Source organism: Trichosurus vulpecula, chromosome 5 (genome assembly GCF_011100635.1).
Source record: "Trichosurus vulpecula isolate mTriVul1 chromosome 5, mTriVul1.pri, whole genome shotgun sequence".
NCBI classification, from domain to species: Eukaryota; Metazoa; Chordata; class Mammalia; order Diprotodontia; family Phalangeridae; genus Trichosurus; species Trichosurus vulpecula.
The window spans coordinates 219,573,721-219,593,595 of record NC_050577.1 but is presented as its reverse complement, the minus strand read 5'-3'; the positions used below and the strand labels follow the sequence as shown (position 1 = coordinate 219,593,595).

Genomic DNA, 19,875 nt, shown 5'->3' with positions numbered 1-19,875 from the left:
CTCAAGCATATTATGACTAGGTCTTCAATTTGAGAAAAGTGTTTGGTTCATTCATTTCAGTCCTGTCTGACTCTTTGTGACCCATTTGGGGTTTTCTTGGCAAAGATACTGGAGTGGTTTGCCATTTCCTTCTCCAGCTCATTTTAACAGATGAGGAAACAGAGGCAAACAGGGTGAAGTGACTTGCCCAGGGTCACACAGCTAGGAAATATCTGAGGCCAAATTTGAACTCAGGAAGACGCTTCTTCTCACTTCAGCCCAGCACTCTACTGTGTGATAAAGCATTAGAACAGAATTTATTTTAGAACTAAATATCCCCTCCCCCTACAAAAAACAAACCTGCATTATAGTCCAGAATGCTTATATACATGTCCTTCTGAGACATCTCTACACCATAACACCCACCACTCCCTTTCCAGCTCCTTTTCATGTGTTGTCTTCCCCCATTAGAATGTAAGTAGCCTAAGGACAGGGATTATCCTTGCTAATATTTGTATCTGTAGACTATAGTACAGCACCTGTCACACAGCAAGCACTCAATATTCTCTCTCGGTCTTCTGTCTGTCTCTCTCACTTCTTCCTGCCTCCATCCTTTCTCTCTGTCTCTGTCTATCTCTATTTGTTTCTCTGTCTCTTTCTCCTCTCTCTGAATCAAACATTTGCATACAGAAAATGAGGTCTGAACTTAATAACTCACTCATCAAATACAACACCAAACAGGCCTGTCAGTACTTAACTTATGGTTACATATTTTGCAAAAATGTGAAATTACCACAAAAATTCTGGCCTTGAAATGAGACTGTCAATTGAAAAATTGCAAGAGCAAAAAAAGCTGAATTTCTAGCATGTGACAGTTCCCAGATCCAATAAGAAATATTATCCTTGCGAAACTTCATTGTTTCAGATCTCTATCTGCTGACTCTCTGTTACAAAATCGAATCATCCTTTCACATATATTTTTTGGTCTGTCAAGGATGTAAGGTCACTTTGGAGTCTACAGATTCGGAATTTGTGGAGGGTAGTGGGGAAGCCAGATTATCTGTGCTTTCATAAGAAAAGTAAAAGCACTGGCTCACCATATGGCATTGTTATACATTGGAGAAAAGACAGAGAGGCACGTACCTGGCGCCCTTCACCCTCAATCATTCTCACCACAGGAGGAGCAGCTGGTGAAGGGAGTGGTTGATTGCACTGACATCTCCCCTGGGGGATTTTAGGGGTGCTGGTTAGTAGAGAGGCAGTGGATAAATCCCACTTCTGCTACATACTGGTTAAGTGGCCCTAGGGAAGTCACTCTAACTCCTGATACCCCAGACAACTCCCTCAGACTACAAATTGCAGACTCTACTAACAGCAAGCATTTAGTAAGGGCTGCACGTACACTAGTCTCTGAGATGGAGATAAGGGCTGGACTTATGATTTTATTGGCATACAGAACTAACTCCCAGCAGGGGAAAGCTCCTCCTACCAGTGAAAGTTGCCTGCAACATTCAAAAGTTAAGTGACTTGCCCATGGTCACACAGCTAGTATATGTCAAGAGGTAAGACTTGAACTGTGCTTTCAAGGCCTATCCACTATTCTTCTCAGGCAGGAGAGATACAAAAACAACAATGAAATATTGCCCTCCTTGTCCTCAAGGAGTTTACTACCTAGAATACTATCGTATAACTCACTGACAGTTAAACTCTGAAGTGCCCCTGAACTCCGTTAAAACGTAATTGGGCATGTTTAACAAAATAAATAAAAATACAGTATCACATGGATAATGTTAATTTGTGGTTCTCTAAGTCAACAAACAGCTAGCAGGAATGCTTTCCATTTCGGTTCAGCAAGACTGATCTACAACACTCACAGAGCTGCATTAGTACAGAGAGTTGTCTTAGTGGGGGCTCCCTATACCAATGAAAGAAAGCATAAGTCCAGACCAAAAAAAAAAGTTAGAGACTGGCATATAGAGAATGGTGGTGGAGGCTAGTGTATCTTTGTAGTAACAAAGTATGTCAGAAGAGGAGCATATTGAAGACAAGAGAAGTGACAGGCCAGTGGGCAAGAACTAATGAATGAATGAATGAAAAAGCACTTATTAAGTGCTTACTGTGTACAAAGTAAAAACATAGAGGTAAGAGTGAGGAATGCCTGCAGAGAGAGATTGATAAAGACTAAAAAGCATGAGGCAGCAATGCTGGGCATTTGCCACTTGTGCAAATTCACAATTATGCCTGCAAAGGATGAAAATGACTTCTGCCTTTCCTTATCACTTCAGAGGGTTTGGTAAGAGTTCAGGAGAGCTATAGTAGCTATAAGTGTTACACCTCAGCATCAAGGCTCAGCAGGAACCCTTTCAGGCATCCATAGCCCTTCTCATGCAGGGCCAGTGAAGGCATCCATCCCTGCCCATTTCCAGGAATGCTTGCCCAGCGATATGTCAGGCCGCTTTAGGTAGTTCCAGCTTCACTTTAGTATGGGGGCTCATATGTTTCCAACAGCTCTGGATTGGAAAACTGGGAGTTGCTGTATTTGATTGGGGGTTGCCTTTGATCGATGGGAGATGTCATAATGTCCCTTTCTAGCCTTATTATGCCTGAATCCCTTTCTCAGATACGTGGTTGAGCCACTCTGGACCTCCTACTGTCCAAATCCAGCCCTCACATACTACTTCTGTGAGGTCACTTCTCAGTGACCCACGAGACCCTAAGTGACACAGAAGCTGCCCATCTGCATTGGTAGAGAGAGTTCATATGATCATAGCTTTAAAGATGGAAGGAACCTCAGAGGACACTGAAGAGACTTTAGAGGACACTGGTGGAGCAGTGGTTAGAGTGCTGGGCCTAGAGTCAGGGAGAACTGAATTAAAATTTATTCTCAGTCACTAGCTATGTGACTTTGGGTGAGTCATTTAATGGCTGCCTGCCTCAGTTTCTTCATCTGTAAATTGGAGACAATAACAACACCTACCTGACACAGAAGGTGCTATATAAATGCTTATTCCCTTTATTTCCCCATTGAATCCAACCATCTCATTTTAGAGATAAGGAAACTAAAACACAATGAGGTTAAGTGACTTGCCCAGGGCCACACAGCTAGCAAGCATCTGAGGTGGAATTTTTAAAAAGTTAATTTTATTTATTTTTTTGTGACATTTTAAGTTCCAAACCGTCAATGTTTTCTTGGTTCTGCTCATTTCACTTTTCATTATTTCACGCAGGTCTTCCTGTGTTTTTCTAAAATCCACCTGCTCATCATTTCTTATGGCACAGCAGGATTCCATCATGACCATATACCACAACTCATTCAGTCATTCCTCAATTGATGGCCATCCTCTCCCCCATTTCCAGTTCTCTGCCACATGAGGTAGAGTTTGAACCCAAATCATCTGGATTCCAAGTCTAGTGGCCTACCCTCTTCACCCCAAATGCCTCTCCTTACCATGAACTCCCTAAAACATCTCTCCTGCCTATATTACAGGAGACTTGGAAGAATTAAATGAAATATTATATGAAATTCTGGAGGCCTGAGATATTGCTAGCACAAAGATGGAGGGGGGGGTGAGAGCCAGGGTAATTTCGAAAAATAACAGAGGAAATTGAGACCATTTTTATACCAAAAGAATACCTGATTGGTATTTTAATAAATAATTTCATTTAAATCTCTTATTAAATTTAATATTTAATATTCTATTGGATTTAATTTTCCATTTTAGAGGAACTATAACTTACGTGAAGCCTCTTTTTCCATAGAGTGGACCACCAGGATGCCACAAATCAGAAATCATGATAAGGCTTGGTTCTGGTTAAGTCTGGGATGGAGGTATGCAAGCTCATTGACAGTATGTCAAGGTGGTGATAAGAATAATAATCATTATAAATAAGAGAAATAATTATTATAATTTGTAATACTGTTCATTAGTAATAATTATTATAAATAATATTAAAAGTACTAACTATTATTTGCTAGCATTTCTTTGTAGTTTAATTTAAGGTGGGTATTCTTTTCATGAACAGGCTGGACTGGATGAGGCTCCCCCTAACTAATTCTGTGACTCCGACTCTAAGTTGGAAATAGAGAGATGCCCAGCGTTATGCTTAGAAATAAGGGTTTGGGAGGAGAGAGTGTGAGTCTCATCATCCTTCCTCCGACATTTCTGGGTACTCAAGAGGGTCTTGGCTGTCAGGGCATGTGCCGGGTCTCAGCTTCAGGGTTGCAGCTGGGATTCTCCCCCTCTCCCCACTTCCATGACTCTAGACTCAAAAGGAGAGGCTAGGAATCCTATTTTTCAAGACAATTCGGGTCAACAGGCATTTATTGAGTGCTTACTACATTCGTGGCACTTTGCTAAGGACAGAGGATACAAAGAAAGGGAAAAATCATGGTCCTTCCTTCAAGGAGCTTACATTTTAATGGCAAAGGGAAGGTGAAGGAAGGGGAGGGGGATAAGCATTTATTTAGTGTCTTCTATGTTCTAGGCACAGGGCTAGGTGCTTTATATAAATACTATCTCGTTTGATCCTCACAGCAACCCTATGAGGTAGGACTACAATTATTCCTATTTTATAGTACAGTAAACTGAGGCAATCAGGGTTAAGTGACTTGCCTGGGGTCACACAGCTCATAAGCATCTGAAGCCAGATTGAACTCAGTAATCCATGACTCCAGGCCCAGTGCTCTATCTACTGTGCCACCAATTGCTCCATAACACAATAAGGAACAGACCGGATAATATACGCTGTTAATTGTGGGGAGGGTGCTCTTAGCAATCTTAGACCCACAAGAGAGCACTAGTCACTATTAACAACCTGGGACAAGAGTCACAGAACTCATGACTCGGTCACGTTCCCAAAGCTAGAAAAAGTACAGCCACCTAGCACACCACAATGGAGAACCTATTCAAAAAACAAATAATAAAACCTTTATTTTTTTCCATTTAAAATACTGGGGGGATGGACAGAGTACAACAGGGGACAAGTCATAATGGATACACGCATCAGTCAGGAATCAAAAGTTTCAAAGATTTTGCTGACTTCTCAAGAAGAATGATGAATTAAATCTGAGCACGAGCACGCTTACAAAAAGGATGAAAAATGCATCAGTCGTGGGCGGGGAGGAGAATAAGGGGAGGCTGGAAACAAGAAGATGAAATTTATGGGAAGCAAAAGCTATTGAAATCTGCTACTCGGCAGAACCGTAACCAGGGTGGGGAGAGGGGACTTTCGCCCGGGATGTCAGGTTTGGAGGACAACAAGATCACCTATAGTCCTCCAACAGTAGAAACAACAGCTCTTAGCGGTGAATCAGAGAAAGAGACTAGACCTGTGATTTTATTGACAGAGGGAAATCCCAGATGAGGCAATTACTTTTAGCAATGTAGATTGGTATGTTCTTTGCAAACTACAGTCTTAGCTTTGCCCAGAGCATTGAGAGATGAAGTGATTTGCCCATGTCTTCCTGGCTCTGAGGCCAGTTTCAATGCCACGCTGATTCCAGACAGCAGCCAAGTGGAGGTCTTCCCCATACTTCCCCAACTCACTGCTTCGCAAACCTGGCGCCTGACTGATGACAAACGACAGAAGCGTCTCTCATGAGTTGCATTCCTCCAAGGAAAAGAACAACTTGGAAGACACTGCCTTTACAGCTTGTCTATGCCATGCTCAGAAGGCTGGCATCTGGGCTCCCAAGTGAAGGGAGATAAAGGGTGGCCAGTGGAGAGTAGTGAGCTGTGAATATGCCTTTTCAATGGTCCCTGGCCCTGATGCAAGCACAAATCAAATACTTCATCACCTGGTGACTCCAGTCACATTACACTCTGCCCATCATTTTATGAAGGGCTCAGGGGAAACATCCCATGGAGTGGGTCAATGTTCCATTAAGTTTCTACTTCAATTCCTCATTTTATAGGAAGCCCTGGGCCATATTAACATTCTGCATGGCATGTTGTCCTGGGTAATCTATAGAATGATGAATCACTGTTCTTGCAACAGAGAATTTTCTGAGTTACAGAACTGAGGTACAATAAATGATGTTAGGGTAGCCCAGCAGGAAAATATAACAAACTACATACTACATGTACTGGTTCTTTCCTACTCAGCACAGAATAGTTTAATCAACTCTAAACCAAGGAGATTCGATTATATGGTGGTTATGCACCAGTTAATCCATTGTCTTAGAATGGATGGGGGGAGCCCAACCAGAAGATCAGGAGCTCTGAATGGCTTAAACAGCCGAGTGTGAGAGCCATGCCCCTCAATCTATGGTTTGTTGGGTTTCCCAATGGAGAGTTGGCAAGGGAGTGCCTTCTGGCTCTGGAGCCAGAGATCCTGGGTTCAAATCCCACCTCTGACACATTGTGTGTGAAAAATCATTTAACCTCCCTAAACCTCCATTTCTCCATCTGTAAAATGAGGGGGTTGGGCTAGATCAACAGTTTTAAAGCTAGAGTCCACAGACCATGTAGATAGATTTGGAGGGGGGTCCATAAAGTGTTTTAACATTTTGCTAACCATCGTTTTCCTTTGTAATCTACTATGTATTTTATGTTATGCATTTAAAAATATGGTTCTGAAAAGGAGTCCATACATTTCACCAAACTCCACCAAGAGTCCTGAACACAAAAAGGTGGGGATCCCTTGGACTAATAATAAAAGCTAGCATTATATAGCACCTGCTCTGTGTCAGGCACTCTGCTAAGTGCTTTATAAATATTTCATCTGATCCTCACAATAACCTTTCGATGTAGATACTGGTGTTTTCCCCATTTTTACAGCTGAAGAAACTGAGGTTAAGTGACTTACTTGCCCAAGGTCACACAGCTAGTAAATGCTTGAGGCTAGATTTGAACCCGGGTCTTTCTGACTCGAGGGCCCGTATTCTACCCACTGTGCCCTCTCGCTGCACACCTAGTACAGTACCTGGCATATGGTAGGCACTTAATAAATTGTCATCTGAATAACAGATTTGTCATATTGCCTCTAATCGGTACTGTATAATACATCAAAAGCTATGACTAAGATCTAGTAGGCTGTGGCTATAAAGATGGCCAATATGCCTACACTGCTGCTTTAAAGGAACTGAAATTAGATGATTAACAAGAAGTGCAGAAGCATTAGCAAAGCCCATTGACACAACTGGAAGCAACACAGAGGATTACTGACCGTGGAGAGCCTAACGGATGGTTGTAAGCAGTCACGGCTGTTGTGCAGGAGTAATCTGTCTGGCTGAAGGCAGATTCTCAGAACTTTCCCTACTGTGTCTTGCTATGGAGATGTTATCCCCAATGTAAGAAATGCAGCCTCAACTTGAGGACGAGGAATGTCTCGGCTGAAGTTCAGAGCCAGGGAATCTATAACAGCAGAGAATCAATTAATTGGGAGATGAGTGAAAATCAAAGAAGACTGTCAAAGTCCACTGTTTTTTATTTTTACTGTCATGAAGCAACATAGGAAAAGACGAGGACTAGACAGTTATCATAAGAAATTGGAAAAATGATTTCCTTATGTTATCAACTTTTCACAACTGGGAATTAAAAACAGACCGGACATAATCTGTGGGAGCTGAGATAGCTGACCATGGACTGAAGAATATCAGACTGGACTTGTTCTCTGACTATGGGGAATTTCCAAGCATGGTATCGTTAGCTTCTTTTAAATAATAAACTTCACTTCAAAGCTTCAAGACGTCATCGCAAGGCCTTTGTGAAATACCCAGCTGCTTGACTCGTCCATGGGTTCAGTTTGATGTTCCTCCGTATCATTAGTCATTAGACACTGTTGGAAGCAGATAACAGATGTAACATCTGCTCAAATACCAAATCCCATGCTCCCAGCAAAGGAAGGCAGGGAACCCTAGAGATAAAACTCATGCTGCATAGTCTGCATAGCCATTTCACTTGCAAAAAGGGCTGATTCTAGAGGAAATGGACGGACACACACACACACACACACACACACACACACACACACACACACACAAAATCAGTATAGGACAAATCTCCCCAAATCCCACTCCATTTCCAGTAATACATGGCTATATCATGCCCCAAATCACTTTGCTTCTTTCATTGGGGCTGTTTATTAACCCGCTATTAGTTGACAATATGACATTTAATAAGTCATCACTACTTATGCAAATCTAGTCGCTGAAAGTTTTTTTTTGTTGTTTAGAAAGTAGTTATTCCATTGGGGGCTATAAGCCAACATACAACATTAATATTTTTTAATTTGGAGTTAAGTGTGTGAGTTTCTTCTGCCAGCCTTCATTTTCCAACATGAAGAAAAATCAACATCCTGCCTCATAACTGAATGCTGCAATTTTCTCTTTTTACTCAGAATAAGAAATGTTGCTTTGATGCCCAAAAGAATGGTTCTGAAGTGTCTGTCAGGCTTACCGAGACTTATATTCTCCATCTCTCAAGTTGGCAAGCAGATGCTACTCAGCAGAAACAGCACTCCAAGCTCCTCAGTGCCATAGCAGATCATCACCAGTCTGCCATTTTATGGACACAAGCTTGACATCCACGGCCTTCTGCAACCTGACACCAACTACCTTTCCTGCCTTTTGATTGCTCCTTTTTCTGAGCCCTACATTACAGATGATATGGACTGCTTGCAATTATCTAGATATGTCTCATGCTTTCCCACCTCCATGCATTTGCTTAAATTTTAATGCCACACACACACACATACACACACACACACACACACACACACTCTTCCTGTGGAAATCTCACCCAAGAAGAGAAACTGCTGAGTAGGAGAATAAACTTTTCATCAAATATCTCTGCTGAAAATCTGATGTCCATGTTTTTCTTATTGTTCAATTGTTTTCAGTTGTGTCCAACTGTTCATGATCCCATCTGGGTTTTTTTGATGCTGAGGTGGTTTGCCATTTCCTTCTCCAGCTCATTTTAGAGATGAAATGACCAAGACAAACAGGGTTAAGTGACTTGCCCAGGGTCACACAGCTAGTGAATGTTTGAGGCTGGATTTGAACTCAGATTTTCCTGACTCCAAGCCCTGCACTCTATTCACTGAGCCACCTGAGTATCCAAGAGAAACTTGAGGGTCATCTTATACAAAACGGTACAAAGTAAAGTGAGCAGAACCAAAAGAACGATTTTGTATGACTCCAACATTTCAATGGGAAACAAGTGTAAAAGACATAAGAATCCTCATCAAGAAAAATGCTATCCATCCCCAGAGAAAGAACTGATGGAGCTGAATACAGATTGAAGCATACTTTTTTTTTTTTGCTTTATTTTTCTTGGGGTTTTTTTTGGTCAACATGACTTTTTTTCACAACATGACTATTATGGAAATATGTTTTGTATGACTATACACGTATAACCTATGTCCAATTGCTTGCCTTCTCAATGAGGGAGGTGAGGAGGGAGGGAGGAGGAGAATTTCGAACTCAAAAATTTAAAAACGAATGTTAAAAATTGTTTTTACATGTAATTGGGAAAAAACAAAATACTAAATAATTTTTTAAAAAAGAATTCTCATCAATACAAGGAACAACCACTACCCTGGATGACCGATGATGACTAATCATGCTTCAGATCTCTTGACGGAGAAGAGATGGACGATGGGCACAAAATGAGACATACGTTGTCAGATACAGCCATTATGTGAATGCTTTGCCTGAGTATACTTATTTATTATGGAGAAAGACTTTCATGGGGTGGGGAGAAGCAGATCAGGAGGAGAGTGAGAAGCATTATGTTAAAAAAATGTCAACGAAGCATTTATAGCATAAAAGAGAAAAGCAAAATGAAGTTCAAGACATGAAAGGCAATGTCAGAACTATCATGTTAAATATGAACTTTAAAAAACCGAGCTGAGGTAGAGATCACAGGTTTGTGTGCAGGCCTCTAGAGAAACATTCATAATAATCAAGTTCAAAATAATAAAAAAGTTTTTTTTTTTTTCAAAAAAAGAGTGTCTTCAAACAGAGTCTGGGTAATACTTGGCAGAGATCCTGAAGAGAGGAGCTTTACTCACTAAAGGTTGGATTCAGTGGCTCCTGAGGTCTCTTTCATCTCCAAGATTCTGTAGTTCTTAGAATCATTGACACAGTTCCTAGAATTCAGATCTCCAGGAGACAGATCCTTATCACCTCATACCTGGACTCACAGACTCTGGAAGAGAGAGTGAGGCTAAAGACTGCACAACTCTGCCTCACTTAAATCCAATTCACGAGCCACTCAAGACTTCATTGATTGTAATGTCATTGGTCTTCTTCAAAAACACAGAATGAACAACCACAGACATCACAATAACAACCCTGGATTACTACAACATTCTTCCTAATCTCTGTGCCCTTCCCCATTCTAGTCCATCCTTCACTCAGCTATCAAATTAATCTTCCTAAAACACAAGTCTGACCCTACTCAGTAAACTCCAGTAACTCCCTATTACCGGAGAATCAAGTATAAAATCCTTTGGTTTGTTTTGAAAGCCCTTCACAACCTGCCCCATTCCCTGCCTTTCCAGCCTTTTTCTACCTGACTCCCATCCACATATTCTGCAATCCAATGACAATCTTCAAAGTTCACAGGACATTTCATCTCCAAAGTCAGCATTTTTACTGGCTGTCCTCCGTGCCTGGAATGTTGTCCCTCCTCATCTCCATCCCCATGGCATCTCTGCCTTCTTTTAAGTCCCGATTAAAATCCCACCTTCTACAGGAAGCAGAGATGTCCCGATCTCCCTTCGTTCTAATTAATTATTTCCCACTTATTCTGTCCCTATCTTGTTTGTACACAGTTGTTTGCCTGTTGTCCCTTCCATCAAACTATGAGCTCCTTGAGAGAGACCTTGTCTCTTGCCTTTCCTTGTATCCTTAGTACTAAGCGGTGTCTGGCACACAGGTGGAACCTAATAAGACTCAGTGTCTTGAATTATTTGAATCCTCAAACAATTGCCAGTTGGGGCTGTAGAGCCTTCAGGTTCATTGACTATTTTATTGTAACCCTCTCTCATTCCTCCCTTCCTTTCCATCATCTTATTCAAATCTATTGATTCGAAATATATTTAGTCTAAACCACCCTTCCACCACCAGTCTCCCTCTCTCTTTTCTTTTTAAGGCACCCTATACAATGACACTATATTAACATCTCTTCACTTTCTGACCATTAAGGCAATTTAGACTAGCACAAGATAGGAGAAATGGCTCTCCTGGAGAAACTGAATTATTGGTGGGGAAGAAAATAGAATGTGACATTTGAGCTTCTCCAAGATAGCAATCGGAATTTTTCTGATGATATAAGAAGGGGGAGGGGCAGAGGCAGCATTCTCTCCAGATGATAAGGGCCCCAACTCTTAAGATAGCATTTCTTTCTTGATTGAATTCCAGGAAATGAAAATGTTTTCTTCTGAATATATTTTGCTCTGCTGGCTCAGATCTCTTGAGCAAGATAATCTCGATGGGGCTGTGGACAACATGATGTGATGTCAAGCTGACAATGATAGTTAAAAACAAAAGTGTATGGGATGTTTGAGATCTGGGAGTAAAATTATTATTTTAGCATTTAGTATCTGTCACTCTAGAATGGCAAATAATAAAAACATTCATCTATAAAGCCCTTGAAGGTACACAAAGCACTTTCCTCAAGAGTCCTGTAAAGTGGTGGTGTCAAACTCACATAGAAATGGGGGCCACTAAATCATACATAAGGATGCTTATGGGCTGCATACTGACTTCATTTTAAAATGTAATGTTATCTATGTTTTACTGTATTTCTGTTTGTTTTGTTAAATATTTCCCAATTACATTTTAATATGGTTTCAGCCATACTAGTTCCCACTGCATGACACCCTCTGCTCTAGAAAACTCTCTAAGAGACTCTTTTTTTCTTGGAGGCAATTGGGGTTAAGTGACTTGCCCTAGATCACACAGCTAATAAGTGTCTCAGGTTCTCCTGATTCCAGGGTGAGGGCTCTATGCATTGCACCACCTAGCTGCCTCTCTAAGAGCTCTCTTACAGAGAATTCTCAACTGTCTGCAGTGGCAGAGGGAATTCTTAGGCAGGCTCATCTTATACTTGTGAAATTAAAGAAGAAAGGAAGGGAGGAAGGAAGGAAGGAAGGAAAGAAGGAAGGAAGCAAGGAAGGAAGGAAAAAAGGAAGGCAGGAAGCAAGGAAAGGAGGGAGGAAGGAAATCCTGTATATACCTGTGAACATGCTATATTCCCCTAGTGTAAGGAAAGCTCCTTGAGGGAAAGGACTGTCTCACCTTTGTATGTGTATCCTCAGCACCCTACCCAGTGCTTGGTACACACCAAAGCTTATTGATGGCTTGGTTAGTTGAATTTGGAGAAATGGGTGGAAGTTGGAGACAAGCAAATTTAGGCTTGGTGGAAGGATAAGTTTCTTAATATTCAGGACTATCCAAAAATGCAGTGAATGGTCCCTGGAGGAAGTGGGTTCTCCCTTCCTAGAGCCCTTGGAGCAATATCTGGATGAGGTCTCATCAGGGATATCATAGAGGGGCTTTGGGGTCAGGCTGGGGTTTGAATGGATGGCCTCTGAGGTGCCTTCGAATACTGAGATTCTTTGATTCACACTCCCATCCGATAAATTTTAATGTGCAGACTTCATCAAGTCAACCTCCTGCTTAAGGACCTTCAATGGATACCCATTGTCTACAGGATCAACAGCCCTTAGATGGGCATTTAAGACCCTTCATGTTGTGATCTGCTCTTCTAGACTTATCTCACACTCATCCCCCTCATGTACTGTACACCCCAGTGTCCCAAATATAGCCTATACTTTCCCACTTCAATGTCTTTGCCCATGCTATTTCTTTTCCCATGAATATCTTCTCTACTTTCTTAGTCCCATCTGCCATCTCCACTGGCTGAAATCCTAACCCACCTTGAAAGATGCCCAGCTCAGATGCCACCTCTTCCCTTAGGCTAATTTTGTCCTAAAAGGTACTGAAAGCATCCTTGAGATTTAATCGTTTCAAAGGACTAAAGGTTCAGTCTACTGACATCATATCCTGTCCCCCTGAGGACAAAATAGCCTTGAGAGCTCTAGGTGTGAACAACTTCAGACACAGAGCAGTCTTTCTCAACTGAATCACTCTTGGTGTCCTCAGAGCCTATCCTGATTAAATATCCCCCTGATGTGGCTAAATAAATCTCCTTCTGTTTACTCTTGAATGAACTATAAGTGTCTCATTTCATTCTGATCAGACATAAACTCTCAGGGGCCTTGCCTGGGTCAGGCATATCCTAGCACGGAGGGGTCCAACATGAGGTCCACAACACTCCTGAGTGTAGCCTGAACCTGATGAAAATGTAATTGGGAAATAGTTAACAAAATAAATAAAAATGCAATAAAACTTAGATAATACTACATTTTAAAACTAAGTTAACATGCAGCCCACAGGGCTCCTTGTGCAGAGCATCATGGCTCTCATTTCTAGTTGAGCTTGGCATCACTGGACTTGATACCCCTCAGGTCCAACTCTAAATCTACTAGATGATCTGATGATAATAAGAATTTCTGAGTTATAAAATCTATGGAGCATCTATCAGGGATGCTACATAATGTAGTGACAACAGCTCTGGACTTGGAGTTTAAAGACCTGCACCTAAATCCTGGCTCAGGTGTTTACTCAGGCGTTTATGTAACCGGAAAAATGGGGTCAATGATTTATCTCTGTGAAGAGGGTGGCACAAAATTCAATGAGGTCACTTTTGGTAAACAAGGTAACTCAACCTAAAAAAACCTTCCGTATTGCTGATGTATTTTTCTCTTGATGGGAAGATCTTTCCCATCCATTAATAGGCTCATGTGACCTGCTTAAGTCACATGAAAGCCTAAATTACATGGGCCTGAGTCACCTAGTTTGTGATGCCCTCTGACCCTGAAGAAGTGTATATATACTTGGAGGTTGGCATTTTGCTTTGGGGCTCCCTCATGGGAAGAGGTTCATTTGATTTGGTCAGATGAGACTCTAGGTAGCCATTAAGGAACCCCCCAACTTTGAAAACCTTGATGTTGGTGCTTCTCTCTCTGGTAACTATGTATGTATTGTTACAGGCAGACAGCTAGAAGCCCTGTCTGTTGATATGTTATTTGCTCTGTTTATATAATTTCTGCTTGTAATTTCAGTTTGAATTTGCTACTGACTGTTTGTATTTGGTACTGACTCTTCTCTTCCCCTGAACTAAGTGAATGATACACACACACACACACACACACACACACACATATGTTTGATTAAAGTAAGATTGTTGACCCCTTTAAAGTTGCTTTCCTTTAGAAAAGCAAATCAAAAAACCTGTGCTAGCAGCCCTCCTATGTGCTAGTGTTATTGGTCTTATATCCCCATAGCAGCTGCAAGCAACACTGTTGTCATACCATCTATGCTGAATATAAGTATATATAAGTATACATATATGTATAAAGTATTTATATACAAAATTTCAACCTAGATCTAGCTCCATACCAACAGAGGCAAATAAATTGAGCTGAATAAATGAAAGAATAAAAAAGCATTTACTAAGTGTATAACTACGTACCAGGCATTATGCTGATGGGGGAATGTAAATACAAGCCAGCAAAACCATCCCTGCCCTCCAAGATCTTCTGTTCTAATAGAGGACAATAATTATAAGGAAGTGATGGACAGGGAAGACAAAGTATAAAGGGATGGCCACTGGAATAATAGCCTCACCAGAAATGGTGGGGCTGATTTGAATACTGTCTTCAGAGGGAGAGTTGGAAGAGGGGATGTGAGCAGCAGTGTATATAAGGACATGATGGAGAGGCCAGGAAGTGTCCTGGCAGGCCTGAGAAAGGGCAAGATAAGGGTCTGTGCTCACTAGTCAGGACTCGGGGTCACAGAAGTGAGATATTGGTGTGAGGCAAGAGCTGTGAGCCCTCTATGGTGCTAGATAAACTTTTAAAGTGAATTCTCATCTTTGTTGGTAGGGGGTTTCTTCACAGAGAGTCGTCAACTTTGATAGACCCTTCTGAGTGTGTGATAAGGGATGCAGGTGCTTGGTTTGCTTGGCTTTGGCAAAGCCACTGTATTCCTGAATAAGACAGTTGTGGGATGTATTGATTCTACTTAACTCAACGAAGCTGATGTCTCTAATGGTTTTGAATAGCTCTAAAACACTTTCCAAATCTAGGCAGTCTTGGAATATCAATGTTTATCTGCAAACCAGCAAGTTTTCAAGTTGGTGCTTCCATTTTGTTATGGGAGAGCAGTAGCTACAATCATGCTCATTTCCAGTTTGTCTGCAATGGTAGGATGTTAGTTCAAAGCAGATTTTTTTTTTCTAAAGAAGGACCTTTTATAAGGTACTGAAAGTGGGACCCATTCACCATGGAATCTCTCACTTCCTTCAAGACTCAGCTCAGATCTGACCACACCCATCTCCTGCTCAATAAACCTCAGTGGTAATCTATTGATAAAATAAAAAATCTTCTAGCTTTTCATAGGGGAGGGAGGAGGGAGAAAGGACGGAAGGAAGGAAGGAAGGAAGGAAGGAAGGAAGGAAGGAAGGAAGGAGGGAAGGAAGGAGGGAGGGAGGGAGGGAGGAAAGAAAAAGAGGGAAGGAAGGAAGGAGGGAAGGAAGGAAGGGAGGGAGAGGGAGAGAGGAAGGGAGGAGGGGAGGGGAGGGGAATGAGGATTTATTAAGTATTACTATGTGCCAGGCAGTGTGCTAAGCACTTTAAAAATATCTCATTTGATCCTCACAGCAACATTAGAAGGTAGGACCTATTATTATCCCCACTTTACAGTTGAGGCAAAAAGAAGGTGACTTGCCCAGGGTCACAGTGTTTGAGGCTAGATTCAAATTCAGGCCTCCCTGACTCCAGGCCAGAGCTCTACACACTGCACCACTTACCTGACATAAACTCATAGATTTTGAGCTGGAAGGGATGAGGAAACAGGGGCCCAGAGAGCATTCGACTTGTCCAGTTTCATATAGGTAGTAAGTTAACAAAGGCTTAATTTGAACTCAGGTCCACTGATTTGTACTAGCGATCTTTTCACTGTACATAAAAGCCTGTCACAACCTGGCCCCAATATTTCCAGCCTCATTATATATTATTACTCTTCCTGCATTCTACATTCCAGGAAAATTGGTCTTTTCTGTTTTCTACACAACACACCCTCTTTAGCTGTGTGCTCCTTCTAATGGAATGGAAGTTCCTTGAGGGCAGAAATCATTTTAGTTTTTGTCTTTATGTCTTCAATTTCTAGCATAGTGCCTAGCATGCAACAAGTGTTTAATAAATGCTTGCTGGGCATCTTCTCTTTAGAAGTAGAATAAGTAATGTGTGATTACTCTGGAATGACTAAGCATAAGCAAATTTATAAATGAATTTTCATACCCAGAAATTTCAGGTCAACCAATATGCTAGACTGACCTATTCTGTGCCATACAGGGCTGCCATTTGCAAATAGGCCAAAATTCCTAGATGGGCCTTGTCCAAGTACACCAGTTATTTAGAACAGTTTAAAAAACCAAAATACCAACATATTTTGATTAAAGGTACAAATGTCACATTCATCCCTGGAACTAAATAGAATGATCAAAACAATGAATCTGTTAGAAGCTTCTTGTGGAGATGCACAAGTTTTGCTGAAATGACTTTATATTGTAGACTAGTTCCCATTTGCCATCTTCGTGACTTTCCAAACCATGACTCCCTCTCTATATGTGCTTTTTCCATTAGGATCTAATTTCCTCGAGGGCAGGGACTGTCTTGCTTTTGAATCTGTATCACCAACACCTAGCTCAGTGTTTGGTACATTTTCATTCGTCTTAGGAGGGATGTGTTCTTTCTATTTAACTCACCAAAGCTATTGTCTCTAATGGTTTTGAATAGCTCTAAAACACTTTTCAAATGTAGGCAGAGTCCCAGAATATCAATATATTTATCTTCAAACCAGCAAGTTTTCAAAAATAGAATATAGTATACATATTCCTAGATAATGGAGTAATTTTCTATATTTAAAGTTTTCGATTTAGGGCACAGCTTTTATGTATTACAAAGTATGAATCTGCCACCTTGTTTCTATGCTTTGAAAATACTGGCCAATTAATCCCCTATGTTTATGGTTTTTATGTTCACTATTTCTTAGTCACAGAAAATTTTTTGTAGCTGTCTTTAGTATTCATGGGGATAAATTTCAAAATTTCTGGCTCAGGGACTCAGGCCTCAGCCTATGCCCAATTCCAAGTTTGTAGATAAAGCTGTAAACCTGTCTTTACTGGAAAGCCACAGAATTCCCTATGAGGTAGATAAATGGATAAACTAGGCCATCAAATGCAAACAGTGCCATCATTTGCATGAATTTCCTAAACTTTAAAGGATACTCAAACACATAAAGACAGACCACATCAAAACACAGGTTTGCTCCAAAATTAAACTTTGATTTTTGAAACCACTCACACCCTGCAAAATGGCAAAGATGCCACAAAAAAATGGCCAATGTTGGAGGGTTTATGGGATGATAGGCTCATTGTTGGTGGAATTGTGAAATAGTACAACCATTTTGGAAATTACGTGATTATTTTAGAAATGTAACTATGTAAATAAAGTGACTAAAATATCCCTACTCTTTGAACTGGAGACTTCATTACTAGGCTTATGCCCCACGGAAGCAACTGATAAAGAGAAAGTCCCCCTTATGTACAAAAATATTTTAGCTGCATTTTTTGTGAGTGCAAAGAATTGGAAACAAAGTTAATGCCCATTGATGAGGGAATAGCTAGACAAATTGTGGCAATGAATGTAATGAAGTGGAATGTTACCATGCTGTAAGAAATGATAAATTTGATGAATACGGAGTAGTATGGAAAGATCTACATGAACTAATGCAAAGTGAAGCCAGTAAACACAAGAAAAGAACATGCACAATGGCCTCAACAACACAAATGCAAAGAACCACACCCCCAAATCAAGAAAATTTAGCAAAATAGAAACTAAGGGATATGAGAAGATGGCCCCGCCCCATCACGAAGGCAGAAGACCCTCCGGTGTCATGCCTTGCACATTTTTGGACATTTTTAATGCGATGATTGGTCGTACTGATTTTTGTCCTTTTCATAACATCTCTAAAAATAGTTTGTCATGTGGGATGGCCCTCTGGGGAAAACTCTGATGATATAAAAAAACGGAAGACATTCCTTCAATGACCAGGTTCACAACTCTGCTGTCAACCTTGACTTCTCAGTCTCACAATCCCAACAGAATCGTGCAATCTCTTGCCAAATCTTGTTATTTCTACACCAATGGCCTCCCAACTAATCTTTCTGCCTCTGGTCCCTCCCCTCTCCAAGCCATTCTCCACACAGGCACCAAGCGATTGTCCTAAGGGTCCCAACCTATTCAATGAATTTCAGTGGTTCCTTTTATTTATAGGTAGGTGTCTTCCCACCAAGCTAACCTAGGAACTATTTTCTACGTATATGTATTATCTTCTCCAATGGAATGTAAGTCCCTTGAGGACAGAAACTGCTTTGCCTGTTGTTTTTAATAGCCCAAAGACTTAGCACAGTAGTCAAGTCAACGAGAGCACCTATTAGGTACCAGTTACCGAAAACAGCGGGTGTTTAATTAAAGTGCTGAATGAAAGAATATGGTGACCTCATTTTCCTTACAAACTTGAATACTTCTATATAATTTTCTAGGAATATATCTACCACAAATACAGATGGATTTACTGTATATCTGTGAGGCAATGGTACCTCATATGCATGTATAATGGTATATATTTATGTATATGATTTTTCATATCTATCTATCTCACTAAAAATACAGCAGTTCTCCCGAGCAGGAACATTACTAAACAGTGATGCAGATTTGCCAAAACTCACAACCTCACCACACATACAATTACAAACACCAGAGATGCCCCTCAATCTATCTGGAATCACTATAGTACAATATTGGGGTAACTAATGTAGTTTTTCTTCTGAAAGATGCTGACTGCTTCTGTTTGGGTTTTTTACTTATTCATTTTTATGACTGATGCCTGCTGTTATTTCCCAGTGGGCTTTTGTCTTATGAAATTTTAAAATGTATTGCTTTTGTTTTATTACAGGACAGATGCTGTGCCTTTAGCAATGTTATTAAACCTGTTCATTACCAGATGAGCTCAGCCCAACACCAAGGCAGTATCCAGTATCAGTGTTAGTGAAGGAGTGATTCACATGGTGCCCCTACCTTGGAGTGGGGCTGATACAGCATTCCAAGTTGTTCTTGGCCTAAAGTAGAGAGCCATCAGGCAGGCTTGGAAAGCTTTTCTATTAGCCATGGTCTGAAACCCTTCTACTATACCCTTCACAAAATGAAACTTCTGAAAAGTCAAAATGGTTGTGAAGACACAATACAACTTTATTAAAGGATTTAAGCATCAAATGTACAATTCACACGGACTCCCCACATCTGATGACACAGTTGGAGCTTTTCCTCTCAACTGGGTCTATGTGTAAGGTGTCGAAGGTGGGACCCATTTCTGAATCTTCTTCCGAGTCGTAGAATATGGAACATACTGTTGGGGGGTGCCACTCAGGTTGAATTTGTGGTTCTTCCAGATGAACTTACGAGCAGTGGGGGGGACAGTTGTGGGAGGGTCGTCAGTCATGCAGTGGAGCCAACGGTGCCTAAGATTAAGAGTGAACAATGGTCAGTAAATAAATGCGGTGGCCTCCAGGTGCCCGGGCCCAGGAGGTCAATCTGTGTTTGGGGAGTGATCTGACACTCAATATTAAAAACTTCTTAAGCATGTACAGTGTTAGCTAAGCACTAGAGAGGCAAATGTGGAAAAAAAAATTGACACTGTTTTTGCCCTGAAGAGCCCTACAATCCACCAGGAGGATATGACATGGGCAAAGATAAATATAC

General features: G+C 41.0%; 1 protein-coding gene across 1 annotated transcript in view; it reads right to left on the bottom strand.

Annotated features, from left to right (window-relative positions):
• Window positions 1-19,341: 19,341 nt before the first annotated feature.
• Window positions 19,342-19,875, bottom strand: part of NDUFA12 (NADH:ubiquinone oxidoreductase subunit A12) — a 28,320-nt gene continuing 27,786 nt past the window's right edge. Inside the window, exon 4 of the mRNA XM_036760352.1 lies at window positions 19,342-19,634. Within this exon, the coding sequence (XP_036616247.1) occupies window positions 19,454-19,634 (181 nt within the window). The 3' untranslated portion in view covers window positions 19,342-19,453. The remainder of the gene's footprint in view (window positions 19,635-19,875) is intronic.